General features: G+C 36.6%; 1 protein-coding gene across 5 annotated transcripts in view; it reads left to right on the top strand.

The window, feature by feature from the left end:
* lama2 (laminin, alpha 2) overlaps window positions 1-23,603 on the top strand; it is a 185,038-nt gene that overhangs the window by 159,274 nt on the left and 2,161 nt on the right. For 4 of the 5 annotated variants that reach the window (XM_038271300.1, XM_038271297.1, XM_038271298.1 and 1 more), the window contains 12 exons: window positions 3,375-3,526; window positions 3,616-3,792; window positions 9,817-10,006; window positions 13,585-13,677; window positions 19,603-19,715; window positions 21,370-21,463; window positions 21,656-21,751; window positions 22,425-22,505; window positions 22,637-22,714; window positions 22,806-22,884; window positions 22,988-23,104; window positions 23,223-23,353. In XM_038271300.1, coding sequence (XP_038127228.1) covers window positions 3,375-3,526; window positions 3,616-3,792; window positions 9,817-10,006; window positions 13,585-13,677; window positions 19,603-19,715; window positions 21,370-21,463; window positions 21,656-21,751; window positions 22,425-22,505; window positions 22,637-22,714; window positions 22,806-22,884; window positions 22,988-23,104; window positions 23,223-23,353 — 1,401 coding nt within the window. The remainder of the gene's footprint in view (window positions 1-3,374; window positions 3,527-3,615; window positions 3,793-9,816; window positions 10,007-13,584; window positions 13,678-19,602; window positions 19,716-21,369; window positions 21,464-21,655; window positions 21,752-22,424; window positions 22,506-22,636; window positions 22,715-22,805; window positions 22,885-22,987; window positions 23,105-23,222; window positions 23,354-23,603) is intronic. The other variant, XM_038271299.1, reaches the window with a different exon arrangement.

Here is a 23,603-nt window from a genome sequence, read left to right as displayed (position 1 = left end):
CAACATACAGTTCTCTTATGTTATATTTCTATCTATGCATTTGTTTTCCTTTTATGTAGATTAGAAACTTTAAATTTAATGTGCATTTTTACCCACTGATCACACAATGGAAATCACAGATTGAGCGCAGGATGAGAAGAATGAGGATAGGGTTACCTATAGCTTATCAGTCATCAATGGTTTTTGGGCACATAAATCTATTTTTACAAAGTATGCTGGCAGGCACGATGTGTGTGTGTGTGTGTGCAGGTATGTGTGTGGAGAAAGGTTAAGCGAGGTTAAAAACACCATCAACTCAACTTGGCCTTGACTAATGGCTGGTTGGAGATGGGCAGAGGGAGTGAAGAGGATAGGGAGAAAGGACAAATCCAGAGGGGAGACTGTTGTAGAATTTAGAAAACCGAAACTAGAAAACATACAGAAGCATGCAGAAGATTCTTACAGCTTTGAATAAGGCGACACAATATTCTCATAAATGTGCAACCAAGGTTTCATAAACAAAGTCAGAAAAAAACCTAAACAAAAATGTTTTTCCAATAAGTAAAAATCTGCTTATATTAGGCTGTTCAGATTGTTCTAAAAAATTATTGGTATAAAAGCTTGCTTTGTCTAACCTTACATATGTTATGTCAGACATTAAAATAAAATGTTACTTATTTGAAATAAGAATAACACTGAATTTGTAAAACATTTAATATTTAGACAGTGAATGGAAGGACTTATGCTCTTTAAAGGCACACCATTTAACTTTTGGCCTCTAGGGGCACTAGACCTGTAACTTTCACGTGTAGCGCCCCTAGTGGCCACAAGCACTGTCAAAAAAGTCAACGCAAATTTTGATTGATAGCTGTCTCTGCCCATATTGTTCTATCAAACACTGAAAATAATAAAGATATATGACTGTATACCAGGAGCAAAGTGTTAACTTACCAGGTTAATAATAAAGTTAAGAAAATAGAATCTGCTTTACAGCCGGCTTCTTCTTTCAGGATGCACATAAAAACTCCTTTCAAAGATCGACTCTTTGTTTTCTCTTTTTAGCCTCCTTAGAAGGTTAAAAGAGTTTCCTTGCCTCAGCAATGACCAGTAGTCTAACAGGAGAAAAGATGGTAGAGCAAAAGCCTTAGCTCCATGACAATATAAGAGCATAAAGCGAGACGTTCCTTCAGGTCACATGACCGGGCCAATGACGGTGCGTCTTCTCCTAGCTTACATAGTTGGTATTTCCTGAGGGGAGCCCCGCTCATAGCATTGATGGTGTCAAACCCTGTATACTGGCCTGAGGAATCATTTAAAATAACTCGTATGTGTCAACTCTTTAGGTCACAAAGTCTGCATTGTGCCTTCAAATCTTTCGATCTGTTGCTTTACAATTGATTTGTCTTTGTGAGGGTTGGGTAATTTAAATTAAGAATGTAAATAATTTTGTGCATTTTTTTTTACTCCTACCCCAAGAATCTACAGTTGAGAAGTACAGGTGCTGGTCATAAAATTAGAATATCATGAAAAAGTAGATTGATTTCAGTAATTCCATTTAAAAAGTGAAACTTGTATATTATATTCATACATTACATATAAACTCATATATTTCAGATGTTTATTTTGTTTAATTTTGATGATTACAAATGACAACAAATGAAAATCTCAAATTCATCATATCAGAAACTTGTATTCTATACAAGTTTCACTTTTTAAATGGAATTACTGAAATCAATCTACTTTTTCATGATATTCTAATTTTATGACCAGCACCTGTATTATGTCCCCTTTACTGAGGCACCCCTTAATGAAATCCATTTTTATATTTTGTTTCAAAGTGCTCTGTGTCATGCTATCCCAGATTTATCTGTTGTCTTTTTGATCTAGATTGTTCAATAATGATCTTATGATTGATTGTTCACTAGCAAACTTTTGAAATCTTTTACAGAGCAGATAGATTTATACTGTGACTTAAATGAATCAGGGGGTTGACTTTGGAAGGCAAGTGGTTGCATTGCATTTTAGTTCAGGCTATAACTGTAAAGGTTGATAGATAATTACCCACTTTTTTTTTTTTTTTGAAAAAAAAATAATTATACTTTTTCCTGAAATTTCAAAAATGGGAGTTTTTGTTAATTTCTCATCTAATATAACAATGAAACACCTTATTTTTTAATTCTTCATTGAACCCTGGTAAAAGATAATGTCTACAGTAAATGGTGTGCGTGAATATTTTCTGCAAGATTTATAGTTGTTCCATATTTTTATTGCAGAAAGGTTTTTGTTCCTATTGCCTCATTTTTCGGTCTTTAAACTTGTTGTATACTTTAATTTGAAATATATTTTTCACTTTTTCTTTCACACCTCCACCGTCCTCAGATACGCTTGACATGTCTGTTCATGTTTGTGCTCGTTCATCCCATTGTATGAGTGTATGAGTATGAGATGGTGAAGCAAGAGCCATGATGTAGCTACATCTCAGTTCAATTTGTCCCCAACCTCAAATTGAAATTCCATTTTCAGGTGGTAAATTGTCTCCCACTTCGCCCTCTGGCACACAGTGAATTAAAATTCAAATTAGCCTGACCCTGCACCGCTGCTCTCTAGCACCTCTGTGGCTGTCTCGCTCCTTTTCTCTCACCCAATCTCTATCTAGTTCACTGTTTTGCTCTCTGCCCTCTCATCTCTCCCCCCATTATCTCCTCCTGTTGGCTCCTCTCCTCTCTTTTTATCCTTTCCTCCTTGCTTGCATGTTGTTTTCTTTTTCTCCCCAGTCAGTCACCCTTTTTTCCTGTTTACTTTTTAAGCCGTTTACTCTTTTTTTCCATCATTTCCATTCCTTTATTCCTCTTTTATACTCTACAATTAAAGTTTGAGGCTGTGCCTTTTCTGTATGTAAATAGAAATGTCCCTGAGAGATCTAGTGAAGGTTAAATTAGATTACTTGAGCTGACCCTTTGAAAGAAAAAAATGATTACAACTGCTTTAAAATGTAGGCTTTGCTTAGTTTTTAATAATTTAAATTTGATTTTTTTGTGTTATGCTATTAGGCTTTAGAAAAAAATAGTGTTAAAGGTTTGTAATTATTTTCGCTTCACTGTCAACAGGGATCAGTTGAAACTTTAGTGGAAAAATAAATGTCTAACTCGGACAATTTATTGTCTATTAAACCCATTAAAAATATTTTTAATGTTTCATTATATGAAATATTATTGATATAATTCTCTAACCAGGACATTGTTTGATGTGACTATTGTTGAATCAAAACAAAGATTTTAATCACTTGTATAATCTAGAATTGTTAATTTTCTTGTGATATTTGTTTAATCACATGATGTAAACTGATAGTTGTCTGCATGTTTCACTCCAATATGTTTTATCTCCAACTCCTACAGCCCTACCTTTTAGTTATGCTTAACAAAGGCTCTCTGGAGGTCCTCATAAATACTGGCAGTCATACTCAGCGTTGTGTCGTCAGGCGGCCTGACCAAGGAAACCTGAATGACGGCAGGGAGCATTCCCTGCGCATAGAAAGGCTGGCTGGAAGGTAAATGCATCATTTTCCTGACAATATTTTTCAGTTTTAATCTTAATTAATGCTCCAATTTATATTTGAGTTTGTCTGGACTCTTACAGGTCCTTTGCAGTCCAGGTGGATGAGGAACCCAAGAGAGAAGCAGGGCTTCCAAACGACCAGCCAATGAGGCTGCGGCACATTTTCCTTGGTGGTATTCCACCAGAGGTGGAGCGGACATCTAACAGAGTCAACATCCCATTCAAAGGATGCATATGGAACCTTATGGTTAATTCAATGTAGGTAGTTTTTGTTTTTGTAATGTTGTCAAAATTTTTAAAAAGTGGAAGATGTCCTGCAAGTTCCATAGGACTTGATGGTTTAGAAAAAAGCAGCTCTTTGATAGATATGTTTTAATTAAAGTCAAATTACTTTTGCATTGAAAACACATCACTCTAGAGTTAATTAAGAATTCTACTTAGAATCAATTTCTTTGAATGGTCTGGGTACTTTTGCCAAGTTTGCATCCAAACAAAGGAACCTCACCTAAAGTAGGCTTAACAAAGTCAGTTTATTTGAACAGACTGAACTCCTAAGTTATGAAAATGCTGATTGTTGGTTGGAAGGAATGCCTTGGAGTCTTTAGTTGTTCCATGTGGATCTGTCTTGGTATTTGGGTCATGTCCCAGCTGATGGGAGACTCAAATGTGTGGCTTTAGATCCTGTAGGTTTGTTGAGTTGGTTTGGGGATGCAGATGCTTTGGTAGGCATTTCTCTCTCTTGACCTCTTAGGCTACGTTCAAGTTGAAGTGACCCAAATCCCATTTTTTTGCCCATATGAGAACTGTATCTGATCTTCTCATGACAATATAAACAACACAGATACGATTTTTTCCAGCGTTACCTAGGCCACTTGGGTACGTGGTCCTGAATCCGATACATATCTGATCTTTTTAAATGTGGCGTGTGTGTGAACAGTAGGGGTGAGTATTGGCCTGGGTGTTGCTATACAATAAATTTCAGGATACTTGGGTCACGATACTATATTATCACAATATTGCAATATCACTATATATTGCGATATTTTACCCAGCTATCAAAATAAAAAGTAAGTGCTGTATATGTCCATCAGAATACATGTTGTTTGGGGTTTGAGTCAGTTCACATCTTCCACTGTTAATGCTTCAGCTACAGAGATGGTGATGTGCTGTACAGTAAAAAACCTCCATAGCCCCATCTATCAGAGTGGTGGTGCAGAGGTAGTCCATTTTCCCCTCATTGATTTAGGTAAAAAAGTTTTTTAAATTGATATTAGGAACTGATGGATATTAGATTGGGCAGCAGAATATCACAATATATCACCAAATGGATTTCTTTCCACACCCCTAGTGAAAAGCCAAGTCACATTCATCCGACCTAAACGTCAATAACACTCAACAAAGGTCCCTATTATGCGTCTTTTCACGCCAGGGGTCTGCAATCTATCATATCCAAAGGTCCGTTTGGCCCAGAGTACGACCAAATAAAAGTTGTTTAGAGCCGCAAAATATACCATGACTTTTTCTACAAAACCCTTTTTTTTTAAATCTTGTGTAAGAAATTAGTTGTTGCGATCTCAATTAATCAATTCATATATTCTAAATGTTAAAACGTATAATTTTCAAGCTAATTCATAGAAAAATGTCTCTTAAAACATATTTCTGGTTCTTTTAATCTCATTCTTTTCCATCTTATAAAAAACGCTAAAGCTATTGATACCGGTATATATTACAGTAAATTATTGAGCTCTTTATATACATTTTAGCCACTATTAAGAGCTGCTGGAGAGTGTCTCCGGAGCCGCAGGTTGCAGAAGTTGCAGAAGCGGGAAGAAAAACATCAACCATGGCAGACAATAATGCCGAGAGTATTATATTTAACCATCTTGAAAAGATTGTGTTTTTAAGGTTGGGAAAGACCTGGCTTTGCCTTCTTCGCTAGGGGTGGAGTGTGGCTGGTCAGGGGGGCTTATTTTGGTCTTTGTGCTTTGATACCAAACTAAATCCGGATTTCATAAAGTCTGTCACTCAATGAGGATGCTGTCCTTTTATTATTGTTTTATTTTTCTTAGCATGCCTTCCTTGGGTTCCCCCGGGCAAACATATATGTGATATCTGCCTAAAACACTTATTCAAGACGTTAAAAAAATAATAACAATAATTACTAAATCATAGGATAATGAATGATTGGAGGAGATCACAAACTGTATTGCTGCTGCTGTTGATGCAAGCTGTTGTCTATTCCTGAGCAGTATAAAAATATTCTGCTATCCAAAACTTTTTTTATTACTTAAATTACACCCAGCTGGGTATTTTATTTGTTTTGTCTAAAAGTGTCATACAAAAAGTATCACAGTAGCAATATCCACGACCCCCTAAAATATTTAAACATGATTGTTTAAAGTAGTTTAAGCTTTCGATACTTTTTGTGTTTGTAAATTAGGTTCAGTTAAGCCAAAATAATTGTATTTCATCCAAAAACATCGTCTCTGATAGGAAATACAACTGGCTTTTCTCAAAAGAAAAGCAAAAATCATTACATGGTTCTCAACAAACAGTGTATAAATGTTGATTGGCATTCCAGCAGTCAAACCCTTCTTATAAATTTGGTAAAGAAAGTTTCCTTTTCTATTTTAGTTGGTTTTCCTTGGTGAAGAACTTGAATTCATTGATTATAGAGGATCTATTTGCCAGAACCCAGATCTTTACTTCTTTACACTGATTGAATTTTGGAATCTGGCTGGGCCACAGAAAAACATTTATTTTGCTTCCAGTCAGGAAAAAAAAAACACATGTTGGTAAAAAATGTTATCTGGTAAATCTGTAAGGGCTCATTTAATTGTTTGGGTTTTTTTTTCACTTGTCTTTTTCTCCATGCTTCTCTCCATAATATACACAGATCTTTACTGCAGGTATCGGTTCTGCACGGGGATGCTCTCTAACAGTTTAGTTAAACAGTTACCTCAGCCATAAGGTTTGGAAGGAAGCTTGTGTGCATCCAAGGAAGACTTATTTTTTAACAGGTTTCAGTGCACAGGCACGATAAATCTAATCAGTGCCCACCCCCCATCCCCCGTGAGTGCAGTAAAAATCATGAATATAAAACTCATTATCTGTGTGTTTTTTGCTGATCACTCTAAAGCTTATCACACTGAAGCTCGGAGCATTGAAGTTGGTTTTTAAATATCATCTTTTGAATAACTGCAAATCCAGAATAGTTATTCAGATTTTTTCCATTACTGCTCCCTTCTTATCTCTAAATATGGCCGAGAGCCACGTAGTAATTTGGAGGTGTGAGTCTTTCCCTATAAAAAGGAGCCTTACTTCAGCAGGGGTTTCGGTATATATTGATCTTTGTAATCAAGCCAAAATTATTACAGATATTTTTGGTTTGATCTATAAATGTTACCAATAAACACTTTGGTTATAAGCTCCACATCTTTTATGTTGGAAGGCCTAGAATAATTTTCAACCCAGGGATAGGGAGCCACTCCTGAGCCATGACTTAAAATCATAAGCAAAGACAAATTACCATAATACCATGCTGAAAGAATTTATACAAAGAGTTGAATCTCTGTATTACCAATTAAGATTATCAGCAGTGCTTATTTAGAATATTGAATTTTTTTAATTGTCCTATTTTACATACATTTATAAACATCTATGACTTTTTACTTCTTTTACAAATAATGTTACGAGAAAAGCGTCTCATGTCCAGTCAAGAGTTCTTCACTAAATAGAATATTAAAGAAGTATAATCTGCCAGAACCATAAGTACAGGTGCTGGTCATAAAATTAGAATATCATGAAAAAGTAGATTGATTTCAGTAATTCCATTTAAAAAGTGAAACTTGTATATTATATTCATACATTACATACAAACTCATATATTTCAGATGTTTATTTTGTTTAATTTTGATGATTACAAATGACAACAAATGAAAATCTCAAATTCATCATATCAGAAAATTAGAATATTGTGAAAAGGTTCAAAATTGATGGCCCCTGGTGCCACACTCTAATCAGCTAATTAACTCAAACCACCTGCAAAAGCCTTTAAATGGTCTTTCAGTCTAGTTCTATAGGCTACACAATCATGGGGAAGACTGCTGACTTGACAGTTGTCCAAAAGACGACCATCGACACCTTGCACAAGGAGGGCAAGACACAAAAGGTCATCGCTAAAGAGGCTGGCTGTTCACAGAGCTCAGTGTCCAAGCACATTAATAGAGAGGCGAAGGGAAGGAAAAGATGTGGTCGAAAAAAGTGTACAAGCAAGAGAGATAACCGCACCCTGGAGAGGATTGTGAAACAAAACCCCTTCAAAAATGTGGGGGAGATTCACAAAGAGTGGACTGCAGCTGGAGTGAGTGCTTCAAGAACCACCACACACAGACGTATGAAAGACATGGGTTTCTGCTGTCGCATTCCTTGTGTCAAGCCACTCTTGAACCACAGACAGCGTCAGAAGCGTCTTGCCTGGGCTAAAGAGAAACAGGACTGGACTGCTGGTGAGTGGTCCAAAGTCATGTTCTCTGATGAAAGTAAATTTTGCATTTCCTTTGGAAATCAAGGTCCCAGAGTCTGGAGGAAAAGAAGAGAGGCACTTCATCCACGTTGCTTGAAGTCCAGTGTAAAGTTTCCACAGTCAGTGATGGTTTGGGGTGCCATGTCATCTGCTGGTGTTGGTCCATTGTGTTTTCTGAGGTCCAGGGTCAACGCAGCCACATACCAGGAAGTTTTAGAGCACTTCATGCTTCCTGCAGCTGACCAACTTTTTGGAGATGCAGATTTCATTTTCCAACAGGACTTGGCACCTGCACACAGTGCCAAAGCTACCAGTACCTGGTTGAAGGACCATGGTATCCCTGTTCTTAATTGGCCAGCAAACTCTCCTGACCTTAACCCCATAGAAAATCTATGGGGTATTGTGAAGAAGAAGATGCAATACACCAGACCCAACAATTCAGAAGAGCTAAAAGCCACTATTAGAGCAACCTGGGCTATCATAACACCTGAGCAGTGCCACAGACTGATCGACTCCATGCCACGCCGCATTGCTGCAGTAATACAGGCCAAAGGAGGCCCAACTAAATACTGAGTGCTGTACATGCTCATACTTTTCATGTTCATACTTTTCAGTTGGCCAACATTTCTATAAATCCTTTGTTTTTATTGGTCTTCAGTAATATTCTAATTTTCTGATATGATGAATTTGAGATTTTCATTTGTTGTCATTTGTAATCATCAAAATTAAACAAAATAAACATCTGAAATATATGAGTTTGTATGTAATGTATGAATATAATATACAAGTTTCACTTTTTAAATGGAATTACTGAAATCAATCTACTTTTTCATGATATTCTAATTTTATGACCAGCACCTGTAGTTTGGGGCTTCAGTGTATGTATGCAAGAGTTCTGATCACACTACTGTATTTATCAGTGTGAAGATCATGCATTGCTTATCTTAGCTGCTCATGAACACCTGGTTTAATTAGCTGCTGTCAAAGTGCTTCCAGCATGTTGTTGGAGTGATGAGGAGGATGCATTGGCATAAGAATAGCGTGGACCCTGCATCCAGAGCCAAAAGTTCTGCCTCTGTGGTTAATAGCCCATTATAGTTTAAAACAAAATAATTAAAAAGAGAAACTAAAATTCTATCACACATAGTGTGGAGTAAACTGCGATGTTCAGATTAAAGTTCCTGAAAATATTAACTACCTTTGGTAACTACTTTTTTTTTTTTTTTTTTTTTTTTTTGGGGGGGGGGGGCGTTATCTGACAAACACATGACTACATAAATGCCTTTGATGAATCATTCCAGCTTTAAAACACCAATAGGTTGAAAAGGATGCCAATAACATTAAAAATAATAAGAGAGTTGTACCCTAACATGCTAAACTCCTAACAACAAGTAAACAAGTAGGATTCTTCTCATTTCATACTTAAAACATCAATCTGACAATTAGACAAATGATACAAATAAATGGGATAAAGGAATGTTGACAATTGTTTCTAAATTATTGTTTTTATATAAATGTATGGCGTATTGAAATAAAAAAATACAAATAATGAGAACAATTTTTAATATATATTAAAAGAATTTAAAAATGCCCATCAAGAATTACTATAAATCTAAGAAACAATGAATTGTTGAACTGTAAAGTGCTTCTTGTGTTAAGAAAATAATCTAAAGTCTGAGTGTCTTATCCTGTTATGTTGCTTCTCTCTGTTCATCTTACCATGTAGTCTTCCTTTTAATTGCATGTCTATGTTTCAGTCTCTCAGATTTCTCTCAGCCGGTTTCCTTTGAAAATGCTGAAATTGGTCAGTGTCCAAACCTCGCTCCTCCACCACCTCTCCCTCCTCTACCAGAAGAAGAGAAAACTGAGGAAAAGAAAATGGATTTAAAACCACTCCATCCTACAGTCCCCCCAGCTCCTGGAACACCACCTCCTAGTGGTCCAGAGGTAAGTGGGAATATTCACACAGTTGGACTAGTAGCCACTGGCAGAAATTTTACTATACATGCAGAATAGACACTAGAGGTGATAACTTCAGTTTATCAATGACGATTTTCCACATGTTTAAGACTAGGGCATTTATAATTGCAGCATTTAAATACTTTATGACCATATAATATTTTTATTTACTCATGTCATTTGAAAAATAATTTATACTTATTTGAAGGAATGAACAGATGCCGAGTCCCATTATATTATTTACTTTTCACTGTTAGAGGTGTAACTTAAACACAAACATGATCCTATTTCTTTCTGATGAAACACACCCATGGCAAACTGTGCTTCCCTGGAGATTTATCACACAGCACTTGTACAGCCCATTAACTCTTCTTTATGGTCGTTTTAGCCTTGAGTCACTAAACTCCACCTTTGGCAGCTTGTCAGGCGGTGCAGAGCCATAGTATTACGCTAGGCTAACTGTGCATGTCATTTATATTTTATGAGCGCACAGGAGCCAAACACTCTGCACTAACGTTTAGCAGCTATGCTAAGAACCTGGCAGCCAGTGAGCTATTCAATACAAACTCTTTGAATTGGGGAAGACAAGAGCTCTTTAATAAATATCTTGCATTAGCCGCAGGTTATCTGATACTCACTTTGCTGCTAAACTACACCTCTTAAAGGACATTGATCATGTAGCCAAGAGCTAAAGAACTGTGCCACCTCAGCTATAACTCAGGGGTTTGTTCCTTTATGGGCTGCATGTTGCTTTTATGATATAGACTGCAGAATGTGAGAAGGCATAGTTTGTAAGACTTTAGTGACTGGAATGTATGGTTTTATTGCTGCGTAAATGGAAAGTATTTTTGTTGCACTTTTAGTCATATCAACCACTCAGAGCACTTTACACTAGAGCCACATGTATCCATTCACAATCAGAAATTTGCACACATTTATTCAGTGATCAGTAGGGAAACGTCAACATGTAGCAGGAGAAGGCTGGACTTGCACCCAAACCTTTTGGATTGCTAGACAACTGTTCTTCCTGTTGAGCCAAAATGGTGTTCGGTATGAAACACATCAAACTGTTCTTTGTGTTGATTTTTTTTTTTTTTTTTTTATCTTTGGCACTCTTTTTATTCACAATATCAGTTTATATCAGCAGTATTACTGTGCAGTCATTTCTAAAGACTCCCCTAAAGGATACTTTCTAAACTCAAAGATCCCAGGAACGATCATTACCAATCATCAAAAGGTGTTGCTTTTAATCATGACACATGTTTATCAAATATCCAGCATAATAAATCTGTCATATGTGATAATATTGAAAGGTCAACTTAACCTAACTGCAGAATGTTTTTGTTTTGAGGCAATAACACAAATAATCATTTTAACTACATTAATCTCAAAGTCATTCCAAAGATAAAGGAGTGAATTTCTATTATTATTTTGAAGGCTCCTTTGAAGACTAATGTCATTCTGTTTCCAGTCTGGTTCTAATAATGTGCATTTTTATTGACATCCTTTTTAACAAACAACTCCTGCAGCCCCCAGCTTTGTTTGTTTGTTTTATACTGTGGATCACAGTACTATAGTCTTGAAGGCAACACACTGGGTTTGTATTAAGAGTGCAGTTAATGCTTTATCATTTCTTTCCAACCCGGCCCCTCTTCTTGTAGGATGCTCTGGGGTCATATCTTGGTCCTCCCCCTTTCTTCTCTATAACTGCCCGCTTTAAGCTCTTTTCTCAAGCCCTGCATACACTGTGCGATTTTTGAGACGATTTTCCTGTAATGCAACAAGTTTAAGGATAGGGTTGACTCGGCCAAATTGTGCTCAGTGTAATTTACAAGGGGGTCAGGAGCTCCCGATCAGAAATCGTGGGTCGCAAGAAAATCAAACCGGTTAAAGATTTTGTCGTGCCTCATGAGTGAATTACATGTTGAAGCGACAAAGTCCCCGGATGTTGTTCTCGCCCCTCCCTCTTCACCAAGCAGGCATTAGAGCAGACTTGTGCATTCTTCAGACTGACAGCTGTCCCAGCATGCACTGTGGCAGAGTACAAGTTAAAAGTTCTGCTGCTATCGGTCTACAAAAGTACGTTTTAAGATAATTTGAAGTGAGAAAAGTATAATTTTTAGCTTTACTTTATGGCCCCTTTATTGATTTAGTATGTAATTTAAAAAAATGTTTCAACCTTGAAATGACCATGGTAACCAGCAGACCTCCAAGGCTAACCACAGCCAGATTGTGTGTGAAGTACGTACCGCTGGCTCCGTTGGCAGTTTTTTTTGTTTCTTATTTGGCAAAATGTTCATCTGATTTCCATTTATCTGACTGATTATGACTGTTTATTTGCAAAATACTTGCTGGAATACCATAAAATGATAACATTTAAATAAGGTATTGTATATTCAATACAAGTGCAGATAGCTGCACAGTTTAATGATTATTACCATACTAAAAAAAATTGAAAAAAATTATTATTAATATGATGTAAAATGCATATCCAGATGAGCCGATGTTCCAATTCACACAGATTTGTTCTACGTGCTCCCGTTCTCTCACAGTACTTACTTCCTGTGTTCTTGCCCATATGTGACTTGGAGAGGAGTCACATATGGGCAAGAGGAGTACATACTTGCATTCTTATGAATTGAGAATCGGCCGGAAGTAAACCTTTATCTATTACAAACTACCTCTATTTATTGCTTTGCATGTTGGGATTGTTCAGGACTCATACCTGTCACTGAGGATGTGAGCAGTCCGAGCGTCGGTGTGTACATTCTGAGATCGTTCATAGCCACTTGTTAACCTTTGAACTATGCAGATGGTTCGCACAATTTTAGTTGGGGCTGCAAGCAACGATTAAAAATATTGCACAGTGTGTCCCGGGCTTTACAAAACATGGTATCTCCTTTCACTGCTAAGCAGACACCTGCCTGATTCACCTGCCTCTAATTCATTATATCTATTGCTCCATCCACCATGTGTTACATTTCTTTATTGACTGATATATTTTTTGTTTCTACGACAGGAAAATAGAGGTTACTGTTTTGCATTTTTTTTCAGCCCCATTGATCACTCAGCCAACTCTGTTAATTGTTCGCTTCAGGTCACACCTCAAATAACATTTATACAAAGCTGGGGGTAATTATAAATTCACAATTTTCATTTAATAAACAAATATCCACTTTTTTTTGCTAAATATTATTCAGTAATGGCAAATTTTATACCTAAGACACCTTTTTGACACCACTGCACAGTTGCAGATGTACCCTTTAACATAATTAAGATAAAAGGAAGCTTTTTGTGCTATGTGAAATTCTGATAAACCAATTTTTTCACGTTGTTACAGAGATCTTTACAGTTTCCTTCAATCAGTCAATTGTCCTATGGGTTATTTTAGTTAAAAATGTGCTTATTATATTGGAATTATTATTTTTTTTTTATTTCTGTCTCGATTTAGCAATAAGCTTTTTGACATTTCCTAATGACATTGCTTCCATTTGCTGTTTGTGCTTTTTCTGCTTCTACTCTGTGGCTGTCATTAAACTCTTTCTATTCTTACGGCTAACCTGCAGGAGGCCACACCCCCTGTCCCAGCTGCTGCCACACCCATCTCGCCTGCTGCTGTAGCAACACCCACTGCTAAACTGGATCCCATTATAGACCCGGTATACACTCACTCACAAACTAATGCATACTTCTCTTAATCTATATTAATAGTATATTTGGCAACATTTTTATAAAAACAGCTTCAACCATAAATCTATCTCAAAGGTTTTCTCTCCCTTTTTGGATCTCCGCCCCTTTTTAAAGCCGATATAAGTGTATGTGTATATGTCGAATGGAACAAAAATTTTACAGACTTAGGTTAAAATAACTAGAAAAATACAGTTTCAATGCTTTTTAAAAAAAATAAATTTAACATGCTGGTTATTATTGCACGGTCACTCCACATTTAATAAAAATATTGATATTACGCCCACATGCACCTACGATGACAATTGCAGACCCCTCCATGATTTTTAAGTGAGAGAACTTGCAAATTAGCAGGGTGTTAAAATACTTATTTTCCTCACTGGTAACACATTTAACAACAAAAAATTTTTCCAAAGTGCTATGCATTTACAGTATGTTTACAGAAATCCTTTAAAATTTAGGTTCTGTATTTTCCTGTCTGTACTTCTATAGCATTAGGGATACTTTCCTAATTCTACAAAGCATAATCGGAAGAAATTGATGGGAAAATATTCAACGTAACTTAAGAGTAAGGCAGTATTTCTTTGCAAACATAAATGAAATGATGATAAAAAATCTTTTAAAAAATGATTAAAAAAATTTTTCTTGGCTGTAGTTTAAATGAAAATATATATCAATTAAAATCTGCTAAGAGTATGAACACTTTTGGGCTTAACTGTATATAGGGCTGATTTGACAGCTGTATAATCGACACCACTACCTCGCAGCAATAAAGTCAGCAGTTTAAAACCCAATTGTGACTTTTTCCCTGTGTCTGGCCTTTAAGGACTATAAAAAATTAATGTTACTTAGGCACTCTGAACTGTCCCTGGTTGTTTGTCTGCTCCATGTGTGTCTTTGCTGGCCATTGTGAGAATGTGTTTTTTTTTTTTTTTTTTTTTTTTCCAGGATGTACCCTGAACATTAGCCATTAAATAAAACCAGTAGCCATCTGGCAAACTTGCAATGATTATTTATGTTTGGATAGATTTATTTTAGATCAGTGATTCTCAAACCTGCACCTCAAGTACCATTCACCTTGATGCTTTAGACATCTCTCTGTTGGAGCATTTTGATTCAAATCATTGCATGATCTTAGAAGCCTCCAGATGGCTCCTCAATACAGTACCAACCTCATTCAGATTTACTCTCCGGCACATGCTCTGAGGTCTGAGGGCCATGTTCAGCTAATAATGCCTAAGACGAGGCTTAAAAACCAGAGGGGACAGAGCCTTTTCTGTAGTTGGCCCAACACTTAGGAATACTTTGCTCCTCCATATACGAAGAGCCTCCACAGTGGAGTGTTTTAAGCCTCGTCTTAAGACCAAGGCTTTAACATAGCGTAATTGTGTGGTCCTCTGTGCCCTTTTTATTTATTTGTTTTAAACTCTTACTGCATTTTTGTGTGGCTTGTGGCTTTTTGTTTGTTTTCATGCATAGCACTTTGGAAACATTTTTTGTTGTTAAATGTGTTACCAGTGAGGAAAATAAGTATTTTAACACCCTGCTAATTTGCAAGTTCTCTCACTTAAAAATCATGGAGGGGTCTGCAATTGTCATCGTAGGTGCATGTCCACTGTCAGACAGAATCAGAAAAAGAATATACAGAAATCATAATGTGTGATATTTTTTTTTTTTTTAAACGATTTATTTTTATCATACAGCAGCAAATAAGTATTTGAAAACCCGAGAAAGTCAAGGTTAATATTTGGTACAGTAGCCAGAGGTCAGACATTTCCTGTCGTTTTTCACCAGGTTTGCACACATTGTAGTAGAGATTTTGGCCCCCTGCTCCACGCAGATATTCTCTAGATCAGTCAGGTTGCTGGGCTGTCGCTGAGAAACAGAGTTTGAGAGCCATCTAAAGATTCTCTATTGGGATTAGGTCTGGAGATTGGCTAGGCCACATCAGAACTTTGATATGCTTCTTCCAGAGCCACTCCTTGGTTATCCTGGCTGTGTTCTCCGAGTCATTGTCATTTTGGAAGACCCAGCCTCCATACATTTTCAATGCTCTAAATGAGGGGAGGAGGTTGTTCCCCAAAATCTCGCAATACATGGCCCCGGTCATTCATTCTTTATTAGTGCAGTCACTCTGTCCCATGTGCAGAAAAAGACCCCCAAAGCATGATACTACCAACCCTATGCTTCACTGTAGGGATGGTGTCATCATTCTTCTTCCTCCAAACACAGTTAATTTAAAGGTTCTATTTTGGTCTCATATGACTCCCATTTCTAAGTCGGAGATAGTAGGGTGTTCAAATACTTATTTTCCTCACTGCAAATAAAGGCATCGGTACTAAAGGACCAGGATCGAGAACCACTGATATAGATGTTTTTTTGTTTTTGATTTTCAAAGGATAGGGAAGTACATAAAGACTAGAGATCAACCGTTAAGGTTTTTCCCTTAAGGATGACACTTATTTTAGAATCAGTCTTATCGATCCCCAATGTGCTGCCATTTATTTGTGTTGAAGCCCACATTGCTTTTCCTTCCTCTGTTTTCATGAGAAAAGTGACACTGATAACTAATGTTATACAATTCTCAATTTCAAACAAGCTCTATAACCAAATTTAATCAAAACATTAACAATGGATAGCAAATGGGAGGAGAACCAATGTTTGCTTTTTCACAAGGCATGTCTGCTGAATAGCCATTCAGGTTATATAAATGTACTTATTTATCCTAAATTGTAAATTTCTGGATATCAATTATATTTATAAAATTCTAAAGAAAAACATTTAAACTCTTTGCAGAGTATGTAGATGCTCAATAATTTCCTCCGAATCCTGCTGTCCTGTGTTGGAAGGTCTTCTACATGCTTATGTGCATACAGTACACGCACTTCTGATTAAATGTTTTCTGATTCTATTGGTGTGACCTCCAATGACAGGGCTGAACAGAAAAGCTGCATTTCTATTGTTAGCTTAATGGGAAGATGCAGAATGGACAAGAAGGAAGGATGAAAGAGGATAGAAGGAAGAAGACAGAGTAGACAAAAAAGGTACAGCCTTGGAGGAAATGATAAAAAGAGGGAGAGTCTTTCTGAACAGAGCGTTGCTGGTCTTTTGTTGGCTTAATGGAAAGATGGAGGACTAGAGCTCAGAAAGAATCGAAGGAGAAGGATTTCTGAAAAAGTGACGTCTCCTTTTTGTTAGACGGGGAACATAAGAAAGCAAAATGAAAAGGGGGTTGAAGAGGAGGAGCAGCAAATATGAGGACAGAATGAGATAAGAGGTGAGAGTCAGCTGTAACAAAGCAAGGTCACAAGCAGGGGATGTCTTTACCTGAAAAAGAACAAGAGGGTTAGCCACTGAGACATATACTCTTTAATTCTATTTTATGTTTCTCTCATACATCCAAAGGATGAAAGAAAATTAGCTGCATCTTTTAATAATATAGTTATTACCTGCAGTTTCTCCCCAAATTGTTCAAAATTCTTCACAACCACGAAGTTAAATGTAATTTTAGCAGCATAAATAGGTGCATAATATTGAACACAAAACAAACTGATAATGGTTTCATAATGTTTATACAAATAGCATGTGGTGTAGATTTTTATTTGGTAAAATTTACTCTAACCTTTAAATAAAATCATTTGCAACCAAATGATTTCAGATAATAACAGTCTGTGTATCATCCAATCTGTGTAAAGACTGTTGTTCTAAGGAGAATTCCAGGGTTTATTTGAGAGAAATGGCATCATTGGCTATAAGGAGCACATCAGATGTTTTAGGAGTTTATTAGTGAAAAGGATTACAGGAGGTTTAAGATGTAGGTAAATCCACATCCCAAGCTTTGAATATCCAAAAGATTGATATACAGCGAACATGAAAAGTAAAGGATGCATTGCAAACTTCACAAGATGAATTCATCCATTTCAGTTTTTAAGTATGGAGCAAAGCATTTATCAGAAAAGTAGGATATGGGTTAATTGTTGGCCTGTTTACAGAAAACCTTTTTCTTGTACACTCCAAAACTTTCTCACTTCATGTACAAATGGCAAGAAGAAAGCCATTATTGAAAGTAACAAGAGAGGAACGATTAAACAAAGCTGTAAAACACTATGGGGCACAATATTTAAAGCTGCAATGTGAAATTTTTAGCAACACGTATTGGTCAAACTGCAGCGACCCAAACCGCCCCCGCATCTTCACATGTCAGCATCAACTTTGTCAATTTATGACGAGGAATGTTTACATTAGAGATGCACAGATCAGGACGATGGTCCTCCTCATGGTCGGCCACAGCCCCTCTTCACCTTCAGAGCTCTGTTTGCCTGGCAAACTAATCAGATCCATTAATGTGTTCCTCCTGAGTCACTACTGTGGTTCCTTAGAGGTACCAGTGGAAGGCAGAGGTGGTTGTTTCTTCCCGGTTATGGAGCTCTTTCTTCCGCTGCAGCTGTCTGAGCTCCAGAACGTTGCTCACCTCATCTCTGTCTTCTCCTTTTTTGGGCACTCTGTCCTGCACTTGGTCTAAGTTTGTTTTGGTCAAAGTAAAGTAGTTACATAAATAATTATATAAATAATATTGTATAAGTTTGCAGGATATAGATTTTATAGATCCCTACAGTCATTAATTTCTGAGCTCTACCACCATACAAAGGTGACCTAATCCTACGTAATTAAAAATAACTTCTATGGCAGCACAACCATAAAGCTTGAGTTTCTGCTGCAATCAAATCAGTGACTAAGATCTGTGTCAAATCTTTAAATATGTGTTGAAAGATTCTCTTCATACAGTCTGAGCATAAGCTATTTTGTAAAGAAGACTTGGTAAAAATTTCAGTCCTTAGATGTGTAAAGTTTTGTTGAAAAAATATATCCTCAAAAGACTTCAAGTGGTAGTAGTAGCAACTTATTGAGTCAGACTGAATTAGTATGCATATAACATTGCTTTGATAAAGGTTAATTAAATATAAGGTATGTGTTTGTTCAAAGAAATTGAGAAAGTTTATATGGTTAAAGAAAATGGTGCTCTATAACCAACGCAAAACTAGTTTAGTATATTGTAGAGAAAGCTGTTGGTACTTAAGAAAGGTTTTGGAATGGGACGCAGGATGGGGGAAGGAAAGAAAAAAGATGGCAGATACAAAAAGAGAACATTTCTGTCGATTACAAAGATAAGGAAATTGGAAAGCAGGAACATAGAAATGCTTAACAGCCACAGAGGAGAGGTTAGATATTCTTCAAAAGGGATTCTTTTTTTTTTTTTTTTTGTTAAAAGTGGGGACAGATCCAGATAAAACTCTTTAAAAGCAGAAAGTTTAAACAAGGAGACAGAATTTAAAAAGAAGTACAAGGGAGGAAGATGGTTAGAAAGTTACAGCAATGACACCTTGTGGTGAAAAGCAGAGCTGCAATTTGGGATAACTAAAAGAGAATATTAATTCAAGAAAACTGCTGAACAAACACCATTGGGAAAACATAGTTAATTTTAAAATATAAGTAATTTTGTTCATGAAATAAAGAAAAAATGTGTAGAACTTGTCAGAAAGCTTAAGGTACCAAATAACAAAAAAGTAAGTTGTTAAAACAATACCATTACTGTCACTATTCAGGTTGCTAATTGTACTATATGATGGTCAGGATGGTAAATTTAATATTTTTGTGTGCATTCATCCTAAGCGGTTCTAGCTGACAGTCAATCTAAGATATTAACTGTATAAAAAGCTGTTTTATAACCAATGTTGACCCACAAATGCTTCTGTTACTTCCATTTCAGAAGAAGGGACCCAATTAGTGTGATTCGCAAGTGTTGAACCCAGGTGCTAAGGCTCCTGTTGACAGGAGGAAATGGGTGCAGTGTTGTGAGACCCTGTCAGTGGAGCTGACATGTTATGTCCAATCTCCAGGACTCGTGTGCATCAGCTGTGGCCCCGACATCACTCGAAAAGGCATATCAGTTTGGACTGACCAGGAATAGTCACATGAGCTTCGCCTTTGATGACACTAAAGTCAGAGAGAAGTAAGTTTTGAAGTTAATCATCATTTTCTGGGTATTTTGTTTTCTTTTTTCACATGCATGAATTTCTTTTTTAACAAACGTTCACATCTAACAGAACAAGAAGCAACATTGCTTGTTCTGAGGGTATTAACTCTCAGAACAAGCAAGAAATGGTTAAATAACCCCACAGATATCTACTTGTCAAATGTTACATGTAAAAAATGCAAACCCAGTGAGAGATGGGTTTTGACTGGATAAGATTCCTATAAACACATAAAAATGGTCAGTGGTCTGAAATCTTGAAAAAATAAACAAGTTGACTGATCATAAATGTAGTCCCTTTATGCGTGTGCATTTATGGTGGAAACCTGCAAGGTTTAGAGCCACTCTCTAGACACAAAGCAAACGTTTGTTTTGTTTTATCTAAGAAAGGAGAAATTGCATCTATTTTAGTGTCTTACTTGTTGCTTTTTGTTTTGCAAATGTTCAACCTTCCTGTCCTTAGCACTGACACTGTCCTACAAAAGTATTCATTCCCTTAAGATTTCAATTTTGTCTTATTACGACCACAACATTCATTGTATTGCAGTGGCATTTTATGTGATAACCAAAAGAATAGTAAAAAAGAAAAATCCTGGACTTTAAATCAGTGTCCAGTCAAAAAGAATATTTAATTTCCAAGAAATATATTGGTATTTACTGTATTCGTTATGTTACAGCACTGGCTGCAGTTATTACACTTTTAAGTCATTTTAAATATATATATATATATATATATATATATATATATATATATATATATTACCTTAACAGTGGACTTAGGCCAAAAAATAAGAACAAATCCTTTTTTTATATCTTTGCTGTGGTCATTTTGAAATTGATAATGGGCAAAATGATGACATACTTTGTTGTTACAGTAATATAGAAGGAATATACTATTATCCAAAAATGTCCTCAAGTCCAAAAGAGCCAGTGGTGTGTATGTTTTGGATGTATGAGTCAGGAAACTATTAATCTTGAAGATAAATTTGATAAGACTGACTCATTCCTTGTAAGAAATAAATTCTACAGAGCTGAATTAATCGCTGTATAACCTCCTCAGAGTAGCATCATATTCTGCAGAGGCATGGTAATGAGCTATTAATTATATTCAAGTGCACTGAACTAGGTAGAGATTTAAGAAATGTAGAAAGAAAGCACAGTGTAATGGATACTGGAGCTTCACTGGGGCAACATGCAGCTGATTTCATCAAATGTTTCTTATTTTTAAATCCAAAACTTGACAGGAATGGCTCCATCTAATGCTACATTCAAAACAATACGATCTATGGAAATCCTTAAAAACAGCATTTTTCGTGCCCAATATCTAAGAGGTGGTGTAAGCTCCAAGAAAGGGATGAAAATAAAACCAAATAAAAGGCACAAAAAGCAGTAGACATAATGTCCCATCATCTCTCTAATCTGTCAGATCAACATTCTAATCCTCCACAATCTGGTAAAATCCCAACAACTAACCCTTCTTCGCCATTCAAAATGAGATAATATTGAAATCATTAAATGTGTGCAAGTAAAATCTTACCCAAATACACAAAAAGCATTTTGGATAGATTTTATTGTGAACGCTGAAGAGTAAATGGATTCAAACGAAAATGTCTGCTTGTATGCTTTGTCTTAGGCTGCTGTTGGAGTTTGAGCTGAGGACAAAAGAGCTTTCTGGCCTTGTGCTCTATATGGCGAGAATAAACCACGCAGACTTTGTTTCCATCCAGGTATAGTTATTTTGTTCTAATGCAGTCAATCAGATTAAGAGTTTATATTCTTGAAGTCAATAGGATATTAGAGTTCTAAGCACACAGATAAAATACCATCATTAGACAATGCAGAAGACTTGAAGACAAAAAAGCTGCAGTATATTGTACAAAGTTCTTGTCATGTTTACTATTATTTTTCTCTGCTTGTAGATCAAGGAGGGACAAGCTTGTCTTGGTTACGATCTTGGTCATGGAAACATTTCTGGTTGCGTTCCCTTCTCCATAAATGATGGTAACTGGCACAATGTAAGTCTCTCTATGCTTTATATATATATATATGTGTATATGTATATGTATGTCTGTGTGTATTACATTTATATCTTATTACATATGCAACATGAACATAAACCATGTTGCTTATAAGAAGGTGCGGCTTCTCTGTGGATTTTTCCTAACTGCCGGGGGGGGGGGGGGAGTCAAAGTTGGAAATTAAAGAATAAGGGGATAATTTTCATTTAGCAAAACAACATGCTAGCAGCTGGCACGATTGAGTACAAATGTCCCAAATTCACAAATTTTGACATTTGCCTCATTAAAGCTGCCCAACCAATGCAGAGACTGGGCTTAACACCTGCAGAACTGAAATAAAGAGTTGGCGAAGCCCCATCTTTCAGTTGAACCTCTTACTGCTGCGAGCCAACAAGCTAACTTCGTCCCGACTTCAGGGGCTATATGTAAAGCTCACCCTACAGGTTTGGTGGGAGACAGTTCAGTAGATATCAGCAGCCTATAGCCTGGTGGGGCTTATATATGTACGTTTCTAGTTTTTTCAAAAAATGTAGTGAGGGCGGCTTATAGTTGCATTCACAGAGCAGAACACTATTATATTGCAGCTTAAAATTTGTTCCTTTTGCATTTTCATTAAACTTTTTTGCTTTTTGGTTTAATATGCTTGATGCTTTTTCTCTTGTTTGGTTAGATCCGTGTGCAACGTACCAAGCAGAGAGCTGTGCTGGCGGTTGAGCGTAAATATACAAAACAGTTGTTTAGTCCAAAGACGGTAAGCACTGCCTTTCACTAATCAAGCTTTGATATTGAGGCAGACTTAAGTGCCTTTATTAAAGAACTTTGAACCTTTTGTTTTGCCTAAATGCATTTTATAGGTTTTTGTACTGTTTTTTTCTAAACCAGGCGGACCTTTTAGATGTGGTTGGAATGGTGTATGTTGGTGGATTACCACAGAATTACACCACAAAACGCATAGGACCAGTAAGTACTTATATTTTTTTTTACATCAATCAGCTGAATGTGCAGGGATAAATACAGTTATAAATGTAAATCTTTTTGTTTCTGTCTGCAGATTGTCTACAGTATTAATGGATGTATCCGGAACTTAATGATGAGCGGAGGTCCTGTCAGCGCTAGGTCAGCTCCAGCAGGTATGGACTAATGCATATTTTTTAATTCAACACATTTTTCTGTTGAATTGCAGTGAATCTAATTAAAACATATTTTTCCTCTCCTTCCTGGTTCCTATTGAAGTAATTGAAGACTTTAAACTGGACATGTCTGCACCCAACTCCAGTCACATGGTTGGACAATGTTTTGTTGCTACTGAAACAGGAACCTATTTTGATGGCACTGGATATCTGAAAGCAGGTGAGTTCACTGCAAGAAAAGTTGGCCAACAAGCAAAAAAAAAAAAAAGTTCAAACTATTTATATGCATCTTTGAAATAAATACTAATGCTAAAGATCTATTATTTTTCTCCTTTTAGTATCCTCCTATAGAGTGGGTCTGGACGTATCAATAGCACTTGAGTTTCGAACCAGCAAAACCAGTGGAGTTCTCTTGGCGGTCAGTAACCAAGGCAATGATGGACTGGGTTTGGAAATCGTCGAAGGCAAGGTAGTCTAGCTTCTTCCCTCTATCTCTAAGCTGGGGAGTGGTGGCCTAGTGGTTAGAGCATTGCGCGTGGGTCCTGGAGTTTCTGAGTTCAAGTCAGAAACTTGTCAACCAGCCTGTGGAGCTGGTTGACAAGTTTCTTCTTTCTGTATGTCTCCTTGAACCCCATTCGGTCTCAGCAGATTGCCATTCGCACTGAATCTGGTTCTGCTGGAGATTTCTTCCTGTTGAAAGGGAGTTTTTCCTCTCCACT

Source organism: Cyprinodon tularosa, unplaced genomic scaffold, assembly GCF_016077235.1.
Source record: "Cyprinodon tularosa strain WSP-4 unplaced genomic scaffold, ASM1607723v1 ctg799, whole genome shotgun sequence".
Taxonomy (NCBI): Eukaryota; Metazoa; Chordata; class Actinopteri; order Cyprinodontiformes; family Cyprinodontidae; genus Cyprinodon; species Cyprinodon tularosa.
Note: the sequence above shows the minus strand (reverse complement) of the source record. Positions and strands in the feature narration are given on the sequence as shown.